The sequence below is a fragment of the Falco punctatus genome (assembly GCF_963210335.1).
Source record: "Falco punctatus genome assembly, chromosome: 1".
NCBI classification, from domain to species: domain Eukaryota; kingdom Metazoa; phylum Chordata; class Aves; order Falconiformes; family Falconidae; genus Falco; species Falco punctatus.
This window is the reverse complement of record NC_137580.1, coordinates 24,729,171-24,750,226: the sequence shown is the minus strand read 5'-3', so window position 1 is coordinate 24,750,226 and position 21,056 is coordinate 24,729,171. Positions and strand designations below refer to the sequence as shown.

At 40.7% G+C, this 21,056-nt stretch overlaps 1 protein-coding gene across 4 annotated transcripts in view; it reads left to right on the top strand.

The window, feature by feature from the left end:
- LOC308072643 (uncharacterized protein) overlaps positions 1-21,056 on the top strand; it is a 114,899-nt gene that overhangs the window by 70,604 nt on the left and 23,239 nt on the right. For 2 of the 4 annotated variants that reach the window (XR_013931724.1, XM_080409842.1), the window contains exon 4: positions 11,519-11,686. Coding sequence is in view for 2 of the 4 variants with exons in the window: in XM_080409842.1 (XP_080265968.1) it covers positions 11,519-11,686 (168 nt within the window). In the remaining 2 variants the exon portion in view is untranslated. The other 2 variants (XM_080409843.1, XR_013931723.1) reach the window with 2 other exon arrangements.

The window sequence follows — 21,056 nt, the reverse complement described above, 5'->3', positions numbered from 1 at the left end:
AAAATCTGGGCTTCTCTTCCATTTTTAAAGCTCCACGGTAGGCATGGAAAGGTAACTGTTATTTCCATGGGCTTTAATATATTAATTTTATTAAAAGAATAGTTGCATTACTACTTTGCTGTGTGAGGAAAAAGAGAGGTATAAAATTAACAGATACTACTCAGTACACTATGCCGGTCTTTCCGCTCCACTGTTCTGGCAGCCTTGTCTTGCTGTCAAGACGCTGCTCATGGAAACAGTATTCCAGTGTCATTACTTGAGTATACGCTGGGCCTAGACTACACTGAATATTATTAAAGAAGCTCTGCCAAGTTACAGTAGTGAAAGATGAGAAAGTTAGACTCATGTGCATCCTAAGTTCAAATAGGAACTAATAAGGCCCTTCCCAGATGTGTAGAAATTACATAGGTGCTGTCATAGGAGCAGCTGAAGGGAAAGGAGAATGGTTATCCTCATTATGAAATAAATGATGGTCTGAAAATGTGAGAGAGAAATTACCTAATCATTGTTTCTTCACAGATATATCCCAGTGAAGTTGCTCATATGCACGTCTCTCCATATGTGCATGTTAAAATAGAAAACTCTCCTGTAGTGTTCTAGTTTTTGGTAGTAAGACTGTCTTGTCATTCCTAATATTCCTGCTTAGACCCAGAAAATCATGAAACCTGACTAAAGAATGTGTGGCCAGTTTTAGGTAATCTTTAATCAAATTTATAGATACTCCACAGGAAAGTGTGTTGAAGTTGCCCTGGATGTTTAAACTGCTCCTTGGAAAAGGTAACTCCAAAGCTTATGACAGATTTTAAGCTATTTTTATTTTTGTAACAGATATTTATAAAGCTATAATTTAGGAATTGACTCTGGATTAAATTTATGTGCACCTTTTCAGTGAGAAATCAAGCTGGAAATTGCTGGTGAACGAAATTACTAACAACTCCTGGTTTTGAGAGACTTGGAAGCATAACAGGAGTAGCCTTTCTGGTTTCCTAAATTCCTTCAGACTTCAAAGGAGCTTTTTGACTGATTTGGGTTTGGCTTTTTAGGCTAACATGCACTCCAGTTCTTTATGTATTTGAACTTTGTGTACATCCTCAGAGTTGGGTCTGTTGTAGGGAGCTTGAAGCATTTATATTGTAACAAGTCCTCTCTTATCCTTTCTGTTCATGTAGGAATAGTATGAAATTCAGGGTTTATGTGGCAGTCTCGCAAAGGTCCCTTTGAGCTTGGTGGCAGCCTCTGCTGTAAGAGAGGTAAGTGAGATGCCCAGGTTTAGTGACCTGCCCCAGGTCACCCAGCTAGCCATTGGTGAGGACACCCTGCCCCACTGCAGTGGCCACAAGGCTAAGTGTGCTGTTGAGTGGAGTCTTTACATGCAAAGATCGTTTGGAACTTGCATTATTTCTAGAACTATAACGTACAAAATACCCTATGAATGAATGAATACTGGGTGCTCGTGACAAAGAGCTCTTGCTGTCATTGTAGTGACACAGTTGGACTTTTTTTGCCCAGGAGGAACATGTGGATGAAGCTGCACATTTCTAAATGCCATTGAATGAGCAGCGCCAGCGTGGTGCTGTGGGTGCGAATAGCACTGTTGATGTACACGCTGATTTGCGCACACATTTTGAGAGTGTCTCTGCGTCTGTTTCTGAAATGGCTAAGGAGGGAAGAACCAGGGAGTTTCCCTGGACAGAGGAAGAAGAGGTTATGGAAGAAGCATGCTGCAGAGGAGGCTGGGGGGTTCTAAGGAAGTTCCAGCTGGCCTCCGTCCTCCCCTTCCCCACTCTTCTGTCTGAGTCTTGGAAGTCCCTTCTTCTCTGGCAGCCACATGAAGCATGATGCTTTCTTCACAGTACACAAGAGGGGAAGTCAGGCGAGGCTGGCTTGCGCAGAAAGTGGTGATGGGAATCTTTTCTGCTTTGTTTCTTTTCTTGGCAGCGTAAGTCATTACGTGTAGGTGACTGATGCTGTAGAGGCTTAGGGCAGGCTGTGTGTGTGGGTAGGTGTGAGCGGGGCCCAGGGCTGGTACTAGTACAAAAAAGAAGGCAGACGCTGCCCTAAAAACGTGAGAACAGCTGGTCTGTAGAAGCTGTCTGTTCTGGCCCGGGGCGAGTGGATAAGCCTGTAAGTCTAAGAAAACGAGATATTGTTTCCTTAGGGAAGTTTGCTTAACTAATATACTTAATTTGCCAATGGTTTTCTTTAAATTAGAGTTACGATCCTTTGCCTGATTGCTTCAAGATGTATTTTTGTTTTTTCCTGCAAGGACTCTTAAATCCCAGGAGAAGCCCTTCATGCATCTGTTCTGGCTTCACTAGAGATAGTGATGGGTGACTGCTGTGATGCTGTAATCAGAGATGGCTGCTTGGTTAATAATGACACCTGTGTCCCCTGGTGACACCTTTTTACTGTGAGTGGTTAAATGCAAAATAAATGCATCCATTCAACATTCTGAAAATGTTATTCAGAGCTTGTTTTCCCAGGAAATAATATAATTCAGCAAAGTCTCAATTTGAAAAGATTAGAATAGGCATGTGAGTACTGAACTTGTCAAAACAGTCACGTTCAGGGTGCAAACCTACCCTTTAAGACAAAGCATGTTAGATATATACTTTTTATGTTAGGTATCCTCATATGTTAGGAAAGTTAAGACGGAAGCAAAGTGCACAGTGCCAGCCTAGCCTAGTTCACAACAGTAAATCCAAAATACTCTTTGAAATTATTACTGGTGGCTCACGTGGTTGTAACTAAGAATGGGAATTTGGTAAACATGTTTCACAATTCAGCTCTTGGAACTTTCCAGAGTCTTAACAGTGAAATACCAACCAGAAGATTTCACAAATTCTTTGTTATTCAGTCTCAGCAACTAAAATTTGCAAGTAACATTCTCATCTGTGCAAACGCAGCAGTATGTTTTGTTATTGTACCGGGCTTCATCTCCTTTACTGCTCAGTTAAAGCTTGTTTAGCTTGCAGATTAATTAGCTATATGTCTGAAAATTTGAAAGAAATAGAAACAAAAATGAAAAAGCTACTCTTACAAATGTGTCTTAGGATGTTTAAGACACTTTATTTTTGGCAAATCCATTACTACTAGCAATAAAGGTTCTGCAGCTGGGACTGTGTTACCTGTTCCATTAATGATCCATCATGAGACAGGCTAAGCAGACTCATTGTTGTGAAGGCTTTATCATCTCCATGTTTTCCTGGCTGAGCTGAAGACATCTTAAAATAACAATATTAAAACCATAGTGCTTTCAGAAAATTTATCTGATTTCTTTCAGAAAAAAGGGGTTTTTTAGATTTGAAGCTACCATTAGTCATACCCTGTGCCACTGTTAAAATTAACAAAAAAACCCAAAACCACAACCCAAAACAAAACCAAACAAACAGATTCTATCAGAAAGATCAATGTTGTCTTACCCCAAAACTCGGTGGACTAATAAATACATTTCACCTGTTGTAAAGAAGAACTTCTGTCCAGTGTAATTCAATCCATCGTGTTTCAGGAGAATTAATTTAGCCTAAGGAAATCAGATTGAGGATGATGGCGCAGCCCTGTGCTACTGTCACCACAATTGGTTCATTTTTGTTAAAGCTCAGCCACCGCAGCTGCCTTGCTGGAGCACTGCAGGGACAGAAAGCTCCATCCACCCCAACTCTGCTTCATCTGTCATGAGGCTGTGGCCATAATGCTGCTTTGGAGGACAGTGGGGATGTTTGTGTTGTCACTTAAAAAAAAAAAAATCTGCTTAAACCCCTGCTATTTTGGTGCTTAGAACAATTTATTTGTGAAAATGTAAAACCTGTATTTCCAAGAGCTATTTTTGGTACTACATTAAACATACAGACTGCTAAGGGCCTGCTGTTACCTTAATTTATGTTGTAACATCTAAGTTCTTTTACACAGGATCTTGGGAAATCATCACGGATTAAGTTCATGGTTTGGTGCAAGTGCAATGAATTACGTGCATCCAGTGAAAATTATTTTAACTGCCTCGTGAAGGATAAAATTCCAAAATACTCAGTACTGATCTAATACTACTCCTTTAAAATTACCAGCCTGTTCGCCACATGTTTGAGGGTTAGTTCCTGTTGTAAAACTGTGTGACCTCACATATTACTACTTTCTTATGTATTTTACAAGAAGGTTCTGACCACTGCATTTTCTTAAGTGCATGATCTTGCTGATGTGTAAAACACCAGTCTGGGATTGTTTAGCAGACTGAGCTCTTCTTGGAATTTAGAGGGAAAATAATTTTCTGAGTCCTAAATAATTATAGATGGGAGCTGGCTAGAGCAGCTCATCTCTGGGTGGGCAGGTTTGTGTCTCATACCTCTCAATTCTGCCCAAGTCATTTATTTGGAGTTAATCATATCACTCCATCTAAATGTCTGTTCTTTTTTACCTATCTGGTTGGTCTCAGTAGAAAGGAAAAAATGAGCTCTCATTCCTGCTGTTGCATTGAGATTGTTCACAAAGGACGTGTTGGATTTCCAGCATGTAGGCATTTCAGTGGAGACAGCTGGCTTTCCAGAAACCTCCATACCTCTCACTGGATGTCATTCCAGTATTTACATGGGACTGAGCACTCCTGAATATCTTGGTGGGGAGTTGTTTCTGTACGGCTGGTGAGACCAGCACAGGGAAATGTTCTTTCTTCCTGTGCATTTTGGGTGTGTTTTGAATACAAGCTTTACCAAAAGCTACATTTTGAAGTCTTTCTGCTTTCCAGATGTCCTTCCTCTGCCCTCTCCTTTCTTGGGTGGTTTTGAATGCTTTTCAAGAATCAGCCAGGATGGCCCTCCAGTGATAAAAATGCAGGGAATGGACAACGAGATCAAGTTAATTATGTTTCTGTTCCTTTCATTCCTTAAATATATGTGCCTGGTGACAAGAGTTAAGTAAGAGGCAAAAATAAATGTAGATGTTTCTTGTATGACAGCATGTTGGTGATGGGTTTCTGCCATAGATTTCGGGTCTGGACCTTCTGCACCAAACTGAGCTTTCTCAGAGTTTGGTGACCAATAAATTGGTCTTGGAGTCATGAGAAAATGCACTCAGAAACTTGGAGCTGTGCCTGAATACTCCCAAAGAAGAGGTGCAATTCAAGCAATACGTGTAAATGAAGGCTACCACGTATTCACGTTTTATGGTCTCTTTTTTGCTTTGCTGGAGGAATGAGTGCAGTTTAAATGGAGCACACTGTTGATGCCAGATTCTCTCTGCTGATGCCAGTGGCCAATTCCTGGTACAAAGAAAGAAAAATACTACTTCAGTGTTGCTTCATTGTTGCTGCAGGTAGATATTGGGTGAAATGGCAGAATCTTTCACTGAGATACCAAGAAGGGGAAAGTAGGGGTATCAGATAGCGTTGCTGTGCTCTGAGAGGTCCAAAAGACTAACCTGGCTGCAAGTCCAGGCCCAGCTGTTCTAGCTGGGGGTGTAAAGGAGCCTGCCTGGCTCCGCAGGACCCAACGTCAGCCCTCCCTGCGGGTTCTGCTGAGTGTCACCAGTGTCCTGGGGAAGCGTGTCGCTGCGGGGATGGTGGTGGTGGGGTTCTGCAGCCAGTGACCATCTACTGTCGGAGAGACTCTGCTTAGGAATGAGCTTGAGAAGGGAGGCAATCCTTAACTACCATCTGAACCCTTTGCACAGGAAAGGCTTGTAGATGAAAGGACTGAGTTTATATTCAGACCCTCTCAATAAGATATTAACTACACAAGAGGAGCCGTGACATATGGGCCAAGTTCCACGTTTTCAGAGCATATTTCAGAACTAATTGTGCTGACAAAATTTTATAAAGAGCAGCTCCAGACTCTTTTCTTTCTGGCAACAGTCGGTTCTGGCTGCTCACTAGCAGATGAACGTGCTTTTCTGGTTTTATTATTTTGGGCTTGGCTCACATGCTTACTGTACAGATGACGGGGGGGAGGGGTGTGGGGCACGGAGAATTACCTACATTCATTAACCAGGCTTAAAATACTTGCAACAGTCAACAGCTTCTTAACGTGTTGCCCTGAGTGCCTGGGGAGTCGAGAGGGGGAATAGCAATAGGGTTAGATAAGGAGAGGCGGGAGCGAAGCCTGGAATAGGACCCAGGCTGTGTTGTTGTTTGGAGCCAATATAGATGGCTGTCCACGATCCAGAGGGCTGAGGTCTAGTCTGTGGAGAATTCCGACATGGTTTAGTCTAGACTAAACATTTTTGGATGCACTGAGTCTATTGCTCTTGCTCAGACTCCTCTGCCAGGGACTAATTGGAGCTGATGATCACCTATCCATGAGAATTGTGAATTCCATTTGGAAGGTGCTTTTTTTCTTCTCTGTGTTTTGGTGGGTTTTGGTTTTGTTTTTGTTTTTTTTTTGTTTGGTTGTTTTTTTTAAAGCATTTTACAGGTTTTGGCAGGAGGGTACTTTTGACTCTAAAATGACAAAAATACTTTCAGCATAGATTCAGGTATAAATGTTAATATTCTCCAAATTCCTTGATTTTAAAGTGATGCCAGTTGCAAACAAACAAAAATCTACCTCTCTTTCCAATTTGGTTAACCAAACGTTACTTTCTCTATTTCTTTCTTTTCAGACTTAAAAAGCTCTTTGCTCCAGGCCTTGTAATAAGGAAAGCATTCTTTCATTCTTGTTTTGGTAGGAGTTCATTATATGTTTTTCCCACAAAATTTGCATGTCATGGTAGAGTGATACGGGTGGGGTTTGCAAAGTACTTGCCCTCAGCCTGATGTTTCTCTCATTTAAGTCAGTGGGATCAGTGTTAGCCTGACTCTGGGCACGTTTGAAATCTCATTGTTGTTCAGACAGTTTGTGTTCATTCATTTTTTTTAGAATTCACTTTGTGTGAATGGACCTTGAATGCTTTTACTTCATACTGAGCTATCAGCATGTATTGACAGTGTGAACAAAGGGAAGGCGCTATATAGTGTAATATAATGAATTTTAGGAATTATTGTGGATTTGCTTTCAGTTTTATGAGGGGATATGAAGCATCTTCTTCTTTTCTTATCTTCAACCTTGTCAGGGAAGGCATAGGAAGAAACCTTAAGGGCAGATATTTTAATGGTTGCCAGTCAAACAAAGGTTTTTTTTGAGAAGCAATATCAAAAGGCAGTCATTGTTAAAATTAAGGGGGCTTTAATTAGTTTTTTGTGTGTGTTTACATAATGCTAATTCAGAAGCAAAGAGATTTTGTAAAAGCTGTGAAGGTTTTAATAATGCAATTTTAATCAGTATACCTTTCCAAATTCTTTTAAAATCAAAACCAGATCCAGAAGTAGTGGCCAAGGGAGCTGCAGAACTGGTGAAACACTAAGAACCAGAAACTTTGCAAAGGAAGGCTACTTATCACATAAAGATCTTCAAGCTGCTGTCTCATGAGACAGTATTTATAAGAATAAGGTAGCCTTCCTGTGATTGGGATGAGATGAAAAGTTGCTGTGGGACCAGATGTTTGCGTAAAAATAGTATCAAAGCTAACATGAAATCACTTGCTGTTAGTAAAAGAATTGGTAGGTAAGCATGATACAGTATTTGGGACTTCAGTAGCCCGTGCATCTGTTGGAATCCAGGGTTGCTATTTTAAGTGTGAATAGTTTTCTCTGAGAGGACCAGACTTCGCAATATACAAATCTCTCTGGATGCAGAAATCCACCTGAAGCTGGTAAAAGTGTAAGGGCTGGGAGTAAAAGATCTAATAATCACCGTTGCATATGTTACTGTAAGAATCAGGAAATTATTGTCTTCTCTTTGTGTGGTGAAGTTCGTTTCAATACTTGTTCTGGAAGTCATAGCTCAGCTGTCTGGCTGAATGAGAAGAAATGCAGACTGCAAGGAAAGATCTCCTTGCTTACTCATGGCTTCATAATTTCTATGGTCAAGCCTGTTATGTCATGGGTCTGTTAGTTCTGGCTCCCATTTTGACACAGCTGTCATACAGCTTTATGCTTGGCTCCTCTGTCTTGTCAGGAGGAAAGGCTCCCTGAGGGGCACTGCTGCAAGGCTGCTTCTCCCTTAGGGCACTGTGAAGTAATAAGGAGGACATGAAGTAGCACTGGCAAGGATTTTGTCATCAATCTGAGCAGCTTTGCCAGCAAGAGCTCTGCTTCTTTGTTTGTTTGCAGGTTTTTTATTCACATTCCTGCTCCTTCCTTGCAGGTTCTACAGACCAGTCTTTTAATGCTGCCCATCAATTTCAGAGGAGGATGCTCACTGCTGTTGAGGAAATCTCAATATGCTTTGCATTAATTGTGAACAAGCTTTCAGGAGCAGTTGTAGCAAGACGTAGAACTCCCAAGGTCCCATCTTCCTCTTCTCACAGTCGGAGCTTCTAGAAATCTTGAAGTCTTCCAAGCTTATTTTGGATCTCCTGTAGGGATTTCTACAGGAGTCTTTGAAGCGGTCCGGCTCTTGCAGAGAAATCCTCTCCTGTAGGGTAGTATTCCTGCTTTCTCCTGCCTTGTCTGTGCCCTCTCATTTATTGGAAAGACTTCTGAGAAACTGGCAGCTGACCGACCCTTAACAGGATCAGCTGTCCTCCAGTTCTGTAACCAGGAGTTAGTTGTTTTTTTGCAAGTTATTTGAGAAGGGGTGGATGAGGACTTGGGAGCAGTGCAGTGTTCTTTGAGACAACTACTAGATATTTTTTTTTAGTGGTCTTCAGCAATGCTGACTGTATGATGCTGTCGAAAAGGCTGTGGGATCTGGCAGGAATTGAAGAACTTTTGTCAGCAAGCTGAACTAATTGCTTTCAGTGAGTCCTCAGACGATTGTGATGGTTCGTTGCTCTGTCTCTTGTAAGGTCTTTTAAGTGCTGAGTTTCATGCAACTTAAACTTGTCCACCCTATTTGTCCAGTTTCTTTGCTAAGCCTCCAACAGCGAACTTGAAATTGTAATGCTAACTGTATTTACAGTACTTAGTGGTTTGTCTTCTTTCCCCTGGGTCTTCGTGTAGGACTTTGTCTCCTTGGCATTCCTTCTATACATGAGAGAAATTGTTAAATGTAAGTACATGCAAATAGGAAGTGAGATACAATGAGGATTTTTTGAAAACTGATGCTAATTCCAGTTTCTAGACTATTGTCTGTCAGTCCAGACAGCGGTTCCTCTTGAGTCGACGTGTCTCAGTCCTGTGGTCTCTTGACTCACCTTTGTGGGTAGATTTCAGATGCCTGTACTGAACGTGAAAGTCCTAGTAAACAGCTGAGATGTGCTTGTGAGACTGTCTCAGCCATGTCATCTGCCTTCCTCTGCATCTAGAATATCCTACCATCCTTCCTGTGTCCAACCAACATCAACTCCGAAAGTCAGCAGGTCAGCAGAAAAAAGGATGATATTTAGTGTTGTTCGATGGAGGCTTTTGGCGTGAGGATGTGGGAAGCACTGTGATGTTGTCAGGCTTTTCCTGCTACCTAGGGAAAGGATTGCGTGGTGGCCCCACAGATGATTGCAGCTCTCTTTTTCAGGGATCAGAGTGATGCAAAAGTTTTGCATGGTGTAAAATTTAGCTATTTGCTCTTGTGAAGGCGAGTACCTGGCTTTTCATCGAATGACAGAAGAAAGTCAAGGTAAAAGGCTACTGTTGTAGTTGAACTTTCTTTTTTTTTATTTTTTAGGAGTCCAAGGCTGATCTGTAAATAAAGCATTTGCACTCACTTGTAAGAGCTTATGCCAGCTGTGTGCCCTCTAATTACATTAGCCCAAGAACTGAGGTGTTAGGAGCACCACCAAGTACTACAGGAGCTGCCAGGAGTGATTTCTTCCAAGCACTGATGCATAATTTCAGCCTGTGCTGAAGTCAAGATGTATTTTAGTGGTAATTCTTTCACTCCCTGCTATGGTGTTACTTCAGTCGTGTCCTTTTAACAAGCAAAATGGAAAATGCTGGAGAAATGCCACATTGAAATACATAATGCAAGGATGGAAAATATTGGGTTCTTACATTGTTGTAAAAATGAGGATATAAAAGACCTAAAAAAATAACCCAGCGATGTTATTCTCAAACAGTAGAAATAACAACCCAAATTATATTTATTAGTATCACACCATTGAAGTCAATGAATTTGTCTTGATTTAGACCAGCAGAGTTTCTTACCAGACACACCAATTACTATTGTATTTACTATTGTACTGTTTTATGGAGAGAGGGCTGTCAAAAATGCAATTGTTGAACTTTTTATTCAACTCATATGCATAATTCCAGTTTATCAATTAACCATAACCATATCATTAATCATAGTTCATAAAACTAAATACAATATATTTAATATAAGAATAATATATAATAAAATAATTCATCATTTTAAGGTGGCGTTTTTGGTGAACTATGCTGGTGAAAAAACACATTTAATGCAAGTTGTACTTGGGAGATGTGCGAAGAATTTTTTCTTAAATAAACCTGGGGTAAAAAAAAGAAGCAATGAAATGTAGAAGAGGCCTTGTCACATGGTTTGAATTTACCTGGTCCACAGCCAGCAACCACAGATTTGATTTGTATACCAGCAGGTCACTGGAGACCATAGCATTTGTATTAAAATGCACTTACCTTTGTTAAAAGGCAGTATATACAGATAGTGTGTGATCAGTTACCAGTTTTAATAGAATTACCCTACAAAAACCAGCAAGAAAGCTGCCGCATGCATTGATATGTCCTGTTCTGCTGTTTCTTCTATCATTTTTTCTTGATGTTTTTGCTGTAGTTAGACGCATTGCCTATTGTTAGTTCTTCTACAATGATAAAAAGGAGACGTTTTACATCATCATAATAAAACTGAAATACATTGCAACAGAATTAGCCTATGTATTCAAAAAGGGGTTTAAGGAGTCAATAAATATAATTATTTGAACTAATTCCATAAAGGAATAAGACTGACACGCTGCAGAGTATTCATTGGCTCATACTTTTGACTGGCTGCATTACACTTTGCATTGGAGGAATGTACAACTAATTTTAACAGAAAACACACAAGTGGATATTTTTGTAGGAGACAATTTTGTAATTGGTTAAACCAGACAAAAATAGATTTCCCAAACTGAATATGAAATTCAACACATTTTCCTTGCTTATAATGGACAGATGCTTTAAACACAGAACAGACAGTTTATCAGCAATACTCTGCTGTGAAGTGGTGGGGCAGGCAGTGGGAGGATAGAAGGAATGAACTCAGGTGGACAAATGAAATGGACAAACTGTAAAGGGCTGGATTTTTTTCTTTAGAAAATAACTGCCAAGTAGTTTCTTGACTTAAACAAAAGGGCTAAAGTGAGACATTTTGGTTATATCCTCAACTCAGCTGTCATTGAATCACAGAATAGTTTGGGTTGGAAGGGACCTTAAAGATCATCTAGTTCCAGCCCCTCTGCCACGGGAAGGGACACCGTGGACTAGGATTTAAGTACAAAGCTGTGCACAGCACACTGAAAATATACTACTATGCCTCTGAGATGCTATTGTTGACAGAGTGTGTGAGTTTTAATATATGGACCAGGCTTTATTTTTTGTACGCAGAAATACAAGGAATTGAACTATATGGAAGCAGAGAGCGAAACCTTCCACCACGGGATTTTGGGATGTCATTCTTACTGGTGGGAAGACTGCACGAAGAAGGAAGGCAACAGCCCTCTGTGGTACTCAAGCTCACACCACCTGTACTAGTAGACATATTCAGAATCGGACGTAAGAGCAGTCACGCGTATGTGGTTTCTGCAGTTCTGCCCCTTGTCCCCTGGGTCAAGCAGGGAGCCTTGGTGCTCTTGGCTGAGTGTCTTGGGGCTGTGGTCAAGCTGGCTGCTGCAGTTGGCAGTTAGTGGTTTGGGTCAGCTCTGGCTTTGCATTTTCTGTTCACTGCCTTGGATTTCCTTTAGCTTCTCTGCTACAACATTTGTGTGCATTATAATAGCTTTATTTGCACAAGCACTGATTGAATCTTTTATTTTACTTAGATGATTTCCCCTTTGACCCATGTCCCCTTCCACCTTGCTGTTCCGGGAACTGATTTCTTTCCTTGAGGCGGTGGTGAGGGAATATTGGCTGTTGTCCCTCTTAAGTCAGAGGCTTTATGTATGCAAAGCCAACGTTCCCTTCTTTTCTCTTTTGTAATCTCCTCTAACATATTGCCAATGTGTACGTTATTTCCATCTGCTGACACTTCCCTACCGCATGTTTCAATTTAGATAATGCGAAAGAAAACAAAGCTCTAACAGTGCGGCTTGATCTGTGCAAGACGGTCATGCTCACTCAGAGCTGTCTGGATGGGAAGGTGTTTCTGCCTGGCTTCAAAGTCACCCAAACGCCGTGTGCTGGGGAGATTGATTTCCAGCTCAGATAGGGTATTACATTTCACTTAAAAGGTTGACTAGAGGGACAGAGGTGGGAAGGGGGATAGTCTAATGGGAGAAGATGGCAAAAGAGGTTAGAAGCGGAGGAGAGGAGAATGAACAAGCCTAGAAAATAATGGATGGAGTGCAAAGGGAAGGAGAGTGCCAGAGATGACAGAGGAAGCACAAGGATCATCAGAGGCTGCAAGAAAAGAACGGGAAGGGAGAAGCACAGACAGGGAAATAGTAACTTTACAATAGTTAAAATTCTGGAAATGGTGCTTTTATACGATCCCTTAGATCATGGTACTTCTCCCTGTTGTTATCACAGGCCTCTCCTGTATTAAACTCCTTTCTGTGCCTTTATTGTTTTTATTTATTTTTTTATGTATATTTGAAAGGCAGTATGGTGAATTATCTTCCAAACTGAGCAAACTTAATATCTTAACCCAGAATAAGTCAGAGAGAATAATCTCTCTCTTTTTTTTTTTTTTTTTTTTTTTTTAATCCATAGCACATTAGTTGCTTATTGGTATTTCTTATTTTGTCTGGTTTTGTCTGTGTCTTTAGCGTTAGAAATTCTTCATAATTTTGCCCTGGCTTTCCATAGGAATGGGGTTAAGCCTACTAAAAGAGAGCAATTGTATATAAAAAAAAAAGAGTATCAGGCAAGCATTAGCCTTTTGGGAAAAGGAATTCCAGTAAGGAGCACTAAATTTCAGAATATCATAAAGCTTTCCTTTAAATTGCAAAGTTCTAATTTGAAAGTGATGAAGACCTGGCCCCTGTCTCAACTGGTCAGCTCCCCAAGGACTCTTTTTCATCCTTCAAGCCTGTGACTTTATTCAATTGTTTGATTGTGAAGAGAAACCTTAGAAAAACACCTTTTTATATTGAAATATTTATAGCTAGATTTCATAATATTTTTCCAGAAGCCAGCTGATGACAATTAACAGATAGCAGCAGCAGCAGTACATTTCACTTTTACAGAGCAATAACTCATTTCTGGAGCTGTCAAAATTTAAGGCTGATGATAGGATTATTACGGTGGAAAAACTGAGGTGTCAGTTGTGTTATTCCTATCAGGCTGGGAGTGAAATCCTATGGTAGTAATAGCAATCAGGACAGAGTCATTAATGTATTAATAGAGAAACAGTATTTCTCTGTCTCCTCGCCCAGCTCTGTCCCTGGCTGTATTTTGATGCTTAGACCACCCAGGCTCTGAGGTGATTGCTGCAGCTGAAGTCTTTGTCCAGTTCCAGAGCATGGCCAAGAGGAGTAAGAGTGACAGAACGAGCTGCAAAATAAAAAAAAAACAAACAGTGAAACCTGAAGAGTTTGCTACTGTTTTGTATTCCTGGGATGCAGCCAGGAGGATGAGACTCCAATACTGAGGGAGGGCAGGTGAAGGAGAGTATAAACCTAGAGTTCACTTAGCCGGTCTAAAAAGGAGAAATGCTAGATGGAATGCGAATGGTGATGTATAAAGTGATCAGTGCTTACTTTTTTGTTCTTTCATCCTTTCATAGGTGATGAGAACAAAGACATACCTGATAGAGTAAAAAGGGCAATGGGCTTTGAACAGATGCTGACTAAACATCTGTGGGATGTTTAGGAGCTGACTTAAGCATCATGTAATAAAAAGAAATGCTGAGGTTAGGTTTTCTAACGGGCTGCATATTTTGGTAATTACTAACCATGTCTCAGTCGTGATGTGGAGGACAGTTCAGTCGCAGCTTTAGGGAGTGCCTAAGTGATTTCTGTGGCCTGTGGGTTGAGGGGTGGTTGCTTTCTTTGTCTGGAGTATATAGTGCTCAATTTTACCAGCAGTCAGTGTGAGTAGGGGACTAGGAAAATAAGTTATGTCATTCAGCTTGGCAAATTCTGAGTTTGTGTTAACCAAGGATACAAATTGTTTAGTGTAAGTGATTTTTGTGTTATTAGCGGGATGAGAGTTACGAGTGGGATATGTGAAGTTTACATGCAGCTGCTGTAGGAGAAACACAGAGATTGGTACGTTGGGACAGAAAGCCCTTTGCATGTTATGTTGCAGAATATTTATGTCACGTGTGGGACTGTAAGAGAACATTAATCTTCATCCGGTTTCCATCCTCTGGCTTCAATCTGTTCTTGCCAAGGGAGGCTGCTGTTGGCATCATCCTGGGCTCTGTGCAGAAGGAGTCATCTTGCATCATTCCCCAACAGAAAACAATCCATTTGTGCCTTTCTTGTGGGAAGAACAAATTCTGTGGGACTGTCACTGCTTCCCTTTGTTCTGATTTGATGGGGGGGTTGGGACTTTTCTTTTGCATGAATAACCTGAGAGAAGAAATCATTGCTGTCCATGGAAATGAGAGAAAATCGATGCCTGTGTCTTGTGTAAAGGAAAGAGGCAGGAGCAGCAAAGCTGCCTCAGCAGCTCGACTCCTAGCTAGCCTGTCCTGCAGTGTTGTATTGATTGGGCTTTGTCCTGTGAGTGGCGGGGCCTGTCTTCCTTCGGTTTGTGATGCTAGGAATACTCATTTACCAATGCTTGGGTAGTAAAATTGACCTCAGGGGCGTTGGAGGAGATCAGTCGATTTGAAAAAAATCTACACCTTACTGAAGTTTGCTGGGTTGAAGCCATCAGATTGAACAATTAACGTGTGTCAGAAAACTGGAGTGCCTCGGTGGGGTGGGAATTGCTAAAAAAGAAAACATCTTGTTCTCTTGAATGTTTTCCAAGCAGTGTCTGATCTAGTTTTGCAGTACTGTTGTGAGGATTTCTGAAGTAGTCAGCCCAATGAGGGTGGAGAGACCCCAAAACAGTGTAGGGTAGGAGTGGACTGGAATCCATGCCTTGGTGATGTATAATAAAAATCGACAGAAATGTGTCTCTTAGCTGAGTCACCTAGTACATTACCATACAGCTCCGAGTGTTTGTATGTGATTGCAGGTGAACTTGTAGAAGAGTCACTTTCAGTTAGGTAGGAGGTAGGAGAGCAAACTGTCGAAAAGCACAAACTCTGTAATCCTTTACAGAAACAGGAACACCATTGCCAACCTCCTTTTGCTGCTGGATCAGAGCCTCAAATTGTCTTGTGATTTCATGCAGTCTTGCATATACAGCTCTTTCATTCCTAAAAGTTCAGAGCGACTTACTTAGTGGAGATTGTGACAGTATTGTGATTTTTTTTTTGTGCGATGTCCAATTTGAATGCCATGATTTTTTCATTAAATTTGCCATTCACTATGGATTAAGTTGGAGATAAACACAATATAACACACCTCTAAGAGCAGGCAAGCGTTTTCCAGTTCAATGAGAATGAAGAAAGTCCATTATTGCCATTTATAGTCCAGTCTTTCAGTAGTCTAAATATTGCCATAAGCAGACCCTGAGAAAAGTATCCTGTATTTCGGAGTCTTCAGCTGTTCATGGTACAGAAGCACCTAAGCTGTCTCTGCCTTCTCTAATTTCTTTTGGTTTGGGGTTGCTGAGACAGTGTTTTTGTTTTAGTGGCATCTGAATGAAGTCAAGTGTTGAAGACTTAAGAAAATCCTGCCCAAGAATCACAGATAGTGCTGTAGGGGCTGTTCAGACCTTTTGAATATATTCACTTTTAATACTTTCAGTAGGACTACTTTAGGAAATACCAGCTGTCCCTGTCTTAATTTTTATTTTTCTGTGGACTTTTCATCTTCACATTTAGATTCTTGCCTTCTGAATGTCTCTGCCTTTTTCATACTTCACTCTCTGTTTTGATATTTCTGTTGCCCTTGCTATTCTCTACTCTTGTACTCCCTTTCTAGGGAAGTATGAATATTCAAGTGTTAATACTGGAATGATTTTCAGTGCTACAGTTTCAGCTCTTAAACTTGCAGCTTTCCCTTGCTTTCCTCAAGTTGATGGAATCTTCAGTTTGAGAGCAGTCGCATTGATTTTCTGTGTTGATCACAGTAGTTATTTAACATAAGAACAGTGGAATTGTGTCTTAAATTTTTTCATTAATCTAGCCATGACTGAATGGGACAAGGTGCTGAGCAACTGACTGTAGTTGACCTTGCTCTGGGTTGTACTAGAGAACTCCAGAGGTTCCTTCCAGCCTCAGCTATGCTGTGATTTGTGGTGATCTACTTTTGCACCCAGCAGACGGTGAGAAGGTGGAATAAGTGAAGCTTTCCAACCTACTAGGATACTTCAGTCTTCTGAAAACAGATATTAAGAATCAGACTTCTCTGTCCTGGACCTCCACAGAAGTCTGCATCTGATGCAAGCTTTTTCTTCCAAAGACATCCCTCCTCAGCCAAGCCTTTCAAGATTTATTGTCAGACAAACGTTCAGTCAAATTCTTCCCTGAATGCTTTTGGTCAACACACGTTCTTTATTAAGTATCCAGAGTAAAACCCACAGTTGTATCATTTCAGCACAGCTCCCCATCATTCTAGTAGAAACATCCAGCTGACACAGATGACACTTTGACAGGATGTAAAAGAAATCTTCATTAGGAGAATACCTACCCTTCTTCATTTGCATTTGTTCTCTTTTTTCATTGTGTTAGTACAGGTTTTTCAGCTTGTTGTTTTAAGAAATGCTCACTTTTTCTGAAGATTAATAAGATTTCTGTATGGTGGGTTTATTTAAAATATTTGAAAATGTAGGACGCACAAGTCTGACTTGAGTCTCATTAAAAGAACTTAGCCAAAAATGGAAAGCCTTTAGAGGCCTATTATAGTGAATTGTAGTAATTAGAAGCATGAATTCTGTCTAACTGCTTCAGTTGATCTGGAATTTTTCCCAAAATCTGCAGAAATTTAAGGACCGACGTCTGTCCAGATAAAACACACTGCTTTGGCTGAACAGTCGACACTGTGAATAAGTACTCTGGTTTCAGGTTCTTTAGAGGGCTCAGCACCTCTGGCAGCAGCAAGAGCAGCACTATCGGGTTGGTCCAACACTGCTTAAGCTTCTGGAGATGCATTGATCGTAAGCACAGATATATAGTTGTGGACACGCCAATGTCTTTCACTGTCAGAGCTGCTGTTACAGATGTGTCCTATGGAGCCAGCAGCTATCGAGACCCCACTGCCATCCATGTGCCTTCTAACCAGGACAGAGAGTATTGGAGGGACTGCAGTGCTGTCTCCGTTAGCTGTATATTCAGAATAACATTTAAACAAAATGCTTAGGTAATAGCGGAAACTGTTTTGGCTTTGCCAAGCATATGTATGCTGTTTTAGTTACATACGTCAGAAGCAGTGACTTGAATTCTTATTATCATCACTTACAGAAAAGACCTGCTTAGCTTTCCAAGGATGAAACAGAGTTTACGGGGTCCCCTCCTATAAAGAAAAATCTGTTGTGGTATGTTCTTACGGGTGATGCCTTTTTAAGGGCAGATAGTCTGTGGGATTCTCCAGGAGAATGTAACATTGCTTTTAGTAAAAAAGTTAATTAGGTATTCAAAGGAATAAGAGGGAAGCCAAATTAAACGCGTTACATGCTTATCTTGCCATGATTATGTGTTGCTCTTCACAGTAATCCCAGTCTGTTTTCTATAGGAGAGACTGTTCTGTGAGAGTAAGGTGACAGTTCATAAACCTACAAACAAATGGGTAGTTAGATTAGCAATGGTCAGAAAATGTTTCTGTTTAATCCAGTTCATCTGAGAGGACAGAGTAAAGAGAAGAAATTCATTTTGTGCTTGGATGGCAAGAGATGAGTTTCATCATTGTGCATGGATGGAAGTGAACTCAGCTTTGTGTCACTGCCCTCAGTAGTGGCGTGTGGGTTTCTGGCATGTTCACTTAGATTTTCTGAAGGACTTGGGGCTATGTTTTCAAGGACTTGGCAACTACCATTGTGGCCAGAGTTCTGAAGGCACTGTGAGCAAAGCAGCATCCACTGAGACAGTTCAGCTTGGGTTCTCTGACTTCCCCTGGAGATACGGCCCTCACTGTGTTTCTAACTTCCCCCAGCTGTAAGATGCAATTATCACATATGTGAAACATTTCATATTCCTTCAGTAAATCAGCCTCCACAGACACATACTCTCAGAAACCTTTGGCCTTGTAAATCCTCCTGAAAAAAAACCCTACTTTTCTTCCTGTAATAATTTCATACAGGTGAGCAGTGGGAATTAAATTATATCTCAGTCTCCGCTGTGAACCATTCAGGATGGTGAAAAGCTTAGAAATGAATGTCCAACACCATCTGTATTGTAATTTTGAATGTAGTCTCCCCATTGTTCTTGCTGAGAACATTTAGTTCCCAAAGAAAACAGTCACTTTGTGTAAACTATCTATATATTGTCTGCTTTAATTATAAAAGCATCAAGTGGCATTTCCTTCCCCATAAAATTGCCTAGCCTTATATTGCCAGATGTGGCAATAAGTCATATAGCTGTAAATCAAACCAGTCCCTTTCTTCATCAGACTAAAAGCTCTGATTCTCAAATGCTCTTTGCTATTGCTTCTCCCTCAAAATTAGAAGGTCTTGTTACAAGATGATATGTAAATTTAATCTCCAGTTCTTTCCTCAGTTTTTTTCCAACACTGATAAGCAATCTGAAATGGTGATGTATTACTGGTATTGCGCAGCGCTTGTCGGGAGCTGGAATGGCCTGGAATGGTGCCCTGGAACCGATTCCTGATGTACCGGAACCGTGTCCCTGGCTATATGTATTAGTCTTCTGGCACCTCCTTCCTTGCAAAATTAGCTAGGTTTTTGCTGTGCTGTTTTATGATGTTTTACATAGCGCATACGTTGATGACATCCATCTGTTGATTTACTGTGATTCCGAGACCAATAAAGAGCTGAATATAAAAGCTGGAAGGGTAACTAATCCTTTTGAAACCAGGCACCCACTTGCAAATTCAAGTGACTTTCCATGTAGGATTGTTGGATAGAACAATTTTTCAAGTCAAAATTTAACATGGAAGCCTCATTTCCTATTTTCTAAATAGGAAAGTTATCTTTTACTTCTTGGTCAGTCTGATTTGCTCATTCTGAGCAGAATTTCATTGGATTTTGCTGCTGCTTTGTCTTTCCTCCAGGGTAGCAGTTTGCACTCGTCTTAAAACTCTACTTATTTTCACCTCTGAGTTGCTGGAGCCTTCAGGGGACATCTAACTGTTTGCAAGGTATAAGTCAATGCAGATTTTCTTTCGAATTCCACACATTCATATCTTGCCAGCTGAGGATATTTGTATCAGTCCTTCCTGAAGAAAACTATCTGTAGAGTTCTAAGTATTAAATTCAGAACACTTTCCCAGTTTGCTTCCTAGAAGGCGCTGGTGTTTAAGTGACCTGCAGGAGAGGCTGAAAGACGTAACTTGTGCCCTATTAGCAGGCAAGTACACAAAACCCAAAGGATTGTTCCTGTTGATGGTGTGTCAGCCTGAAATGTTGAATTTTGACCAGCAGGAAAACAAAATCAAACTTCTTAAGCACCTACACAATCGGTTTCTTGCAGCAGGAAGCTGTAGCAAATATTAGGCCCTTATCAGCCAGTGCTCTCTTGGCAAAGCCAATTGCTCAATGTGTGCTAATTATTAAGTGGTGTTTAAATGCTTCCCTCTCTATCTTCAGACCTGTTGGTGTCAGCAGGCAAGGGGAGAGAAAGAGAAAACTTTTGGTACAGAATTCACAGAGAGGTATTTTGAGTATCAGCTTGAAGGCAGCATGTCTCCTGACTTTGAACAAAGTCTGTGTTTAGTATCTATAGATGTTTATATGCACAAAATCAAACAACCGGGCACTTAAACCCATTGCAAAGTGGACTCACCCACCTGTCCAGGAGGCTGGAGTACTGAGGGTGTATATTTATTGATTTATTGACTAGAAGAGTTCTTGGTCCAGTATGGACTGATTAATTCCTTTGACTAGGAAAGGTTTAATCTGTATCATTGCGTCTGGCTATGGTTTATTTCTTTGTGACATTATCTGCATGTTTTGTTCTTCTACTCTGTAACTGTTATTGATTCGGGTTTCGCTTTGCCTTGATGTAGTAATAAAAATGGCAACTACATGAAGCTTTTTGCGTGTTAGCCAGACATTATTTTGTCTGAGTCTAGGATAAGGTAGAAGCCCCTTTTTATAGGACATTCCATTAATAATGTTTCTTTTGTTGTACATTTTTACTAATAAACTATGTTATTTCTGCACAGTAGCTATGTTACAGTATTATTTTTTTTTTCCCTCTGGGACTAACATTTCCATAAATTTGTCTATATCTCTGGTAGTGTAGTGGCAGGTTTGAACGGATTTTTAAATACCTGGGTGCACAATTTTTAAAGGATGTTGTATATACCTATTATGTCTGAAAAAGCATGTCATGGACCTGTGAAATTAGGGCTTATCTACATGAGGAGAGACCTGATTTCTCTGCAGAACTGTGACACTGCAACACCCATAGTAAAGCAGGAGATGGAAGACTGTAAGAGAGGGGAAGCACTGCAGATCTCCTGCGCTGTCGGTCAATTGGGTGTCAGGAGTAGTTTCAGTGTCTTATCATGTGGTTAAGGCACTGCTTTGGGAAAAGATATACAGCTAAGGATGATCTCTGTAGCTTTTTCTAACCCTATCTTCTGTCTGTTCCAGGGAAATTGAGACAGTTGCATGTGTGTTTTTGTAGACCGATCACCCACCTTTTTCATTGCCTTTTGCTCATACTGGATTCTGCCTCTCTCCAACATGATTTGGTCCCAGGAATGGACCGTCAGAGCCTGGAACCTGAAACTCGGGTGAAAAG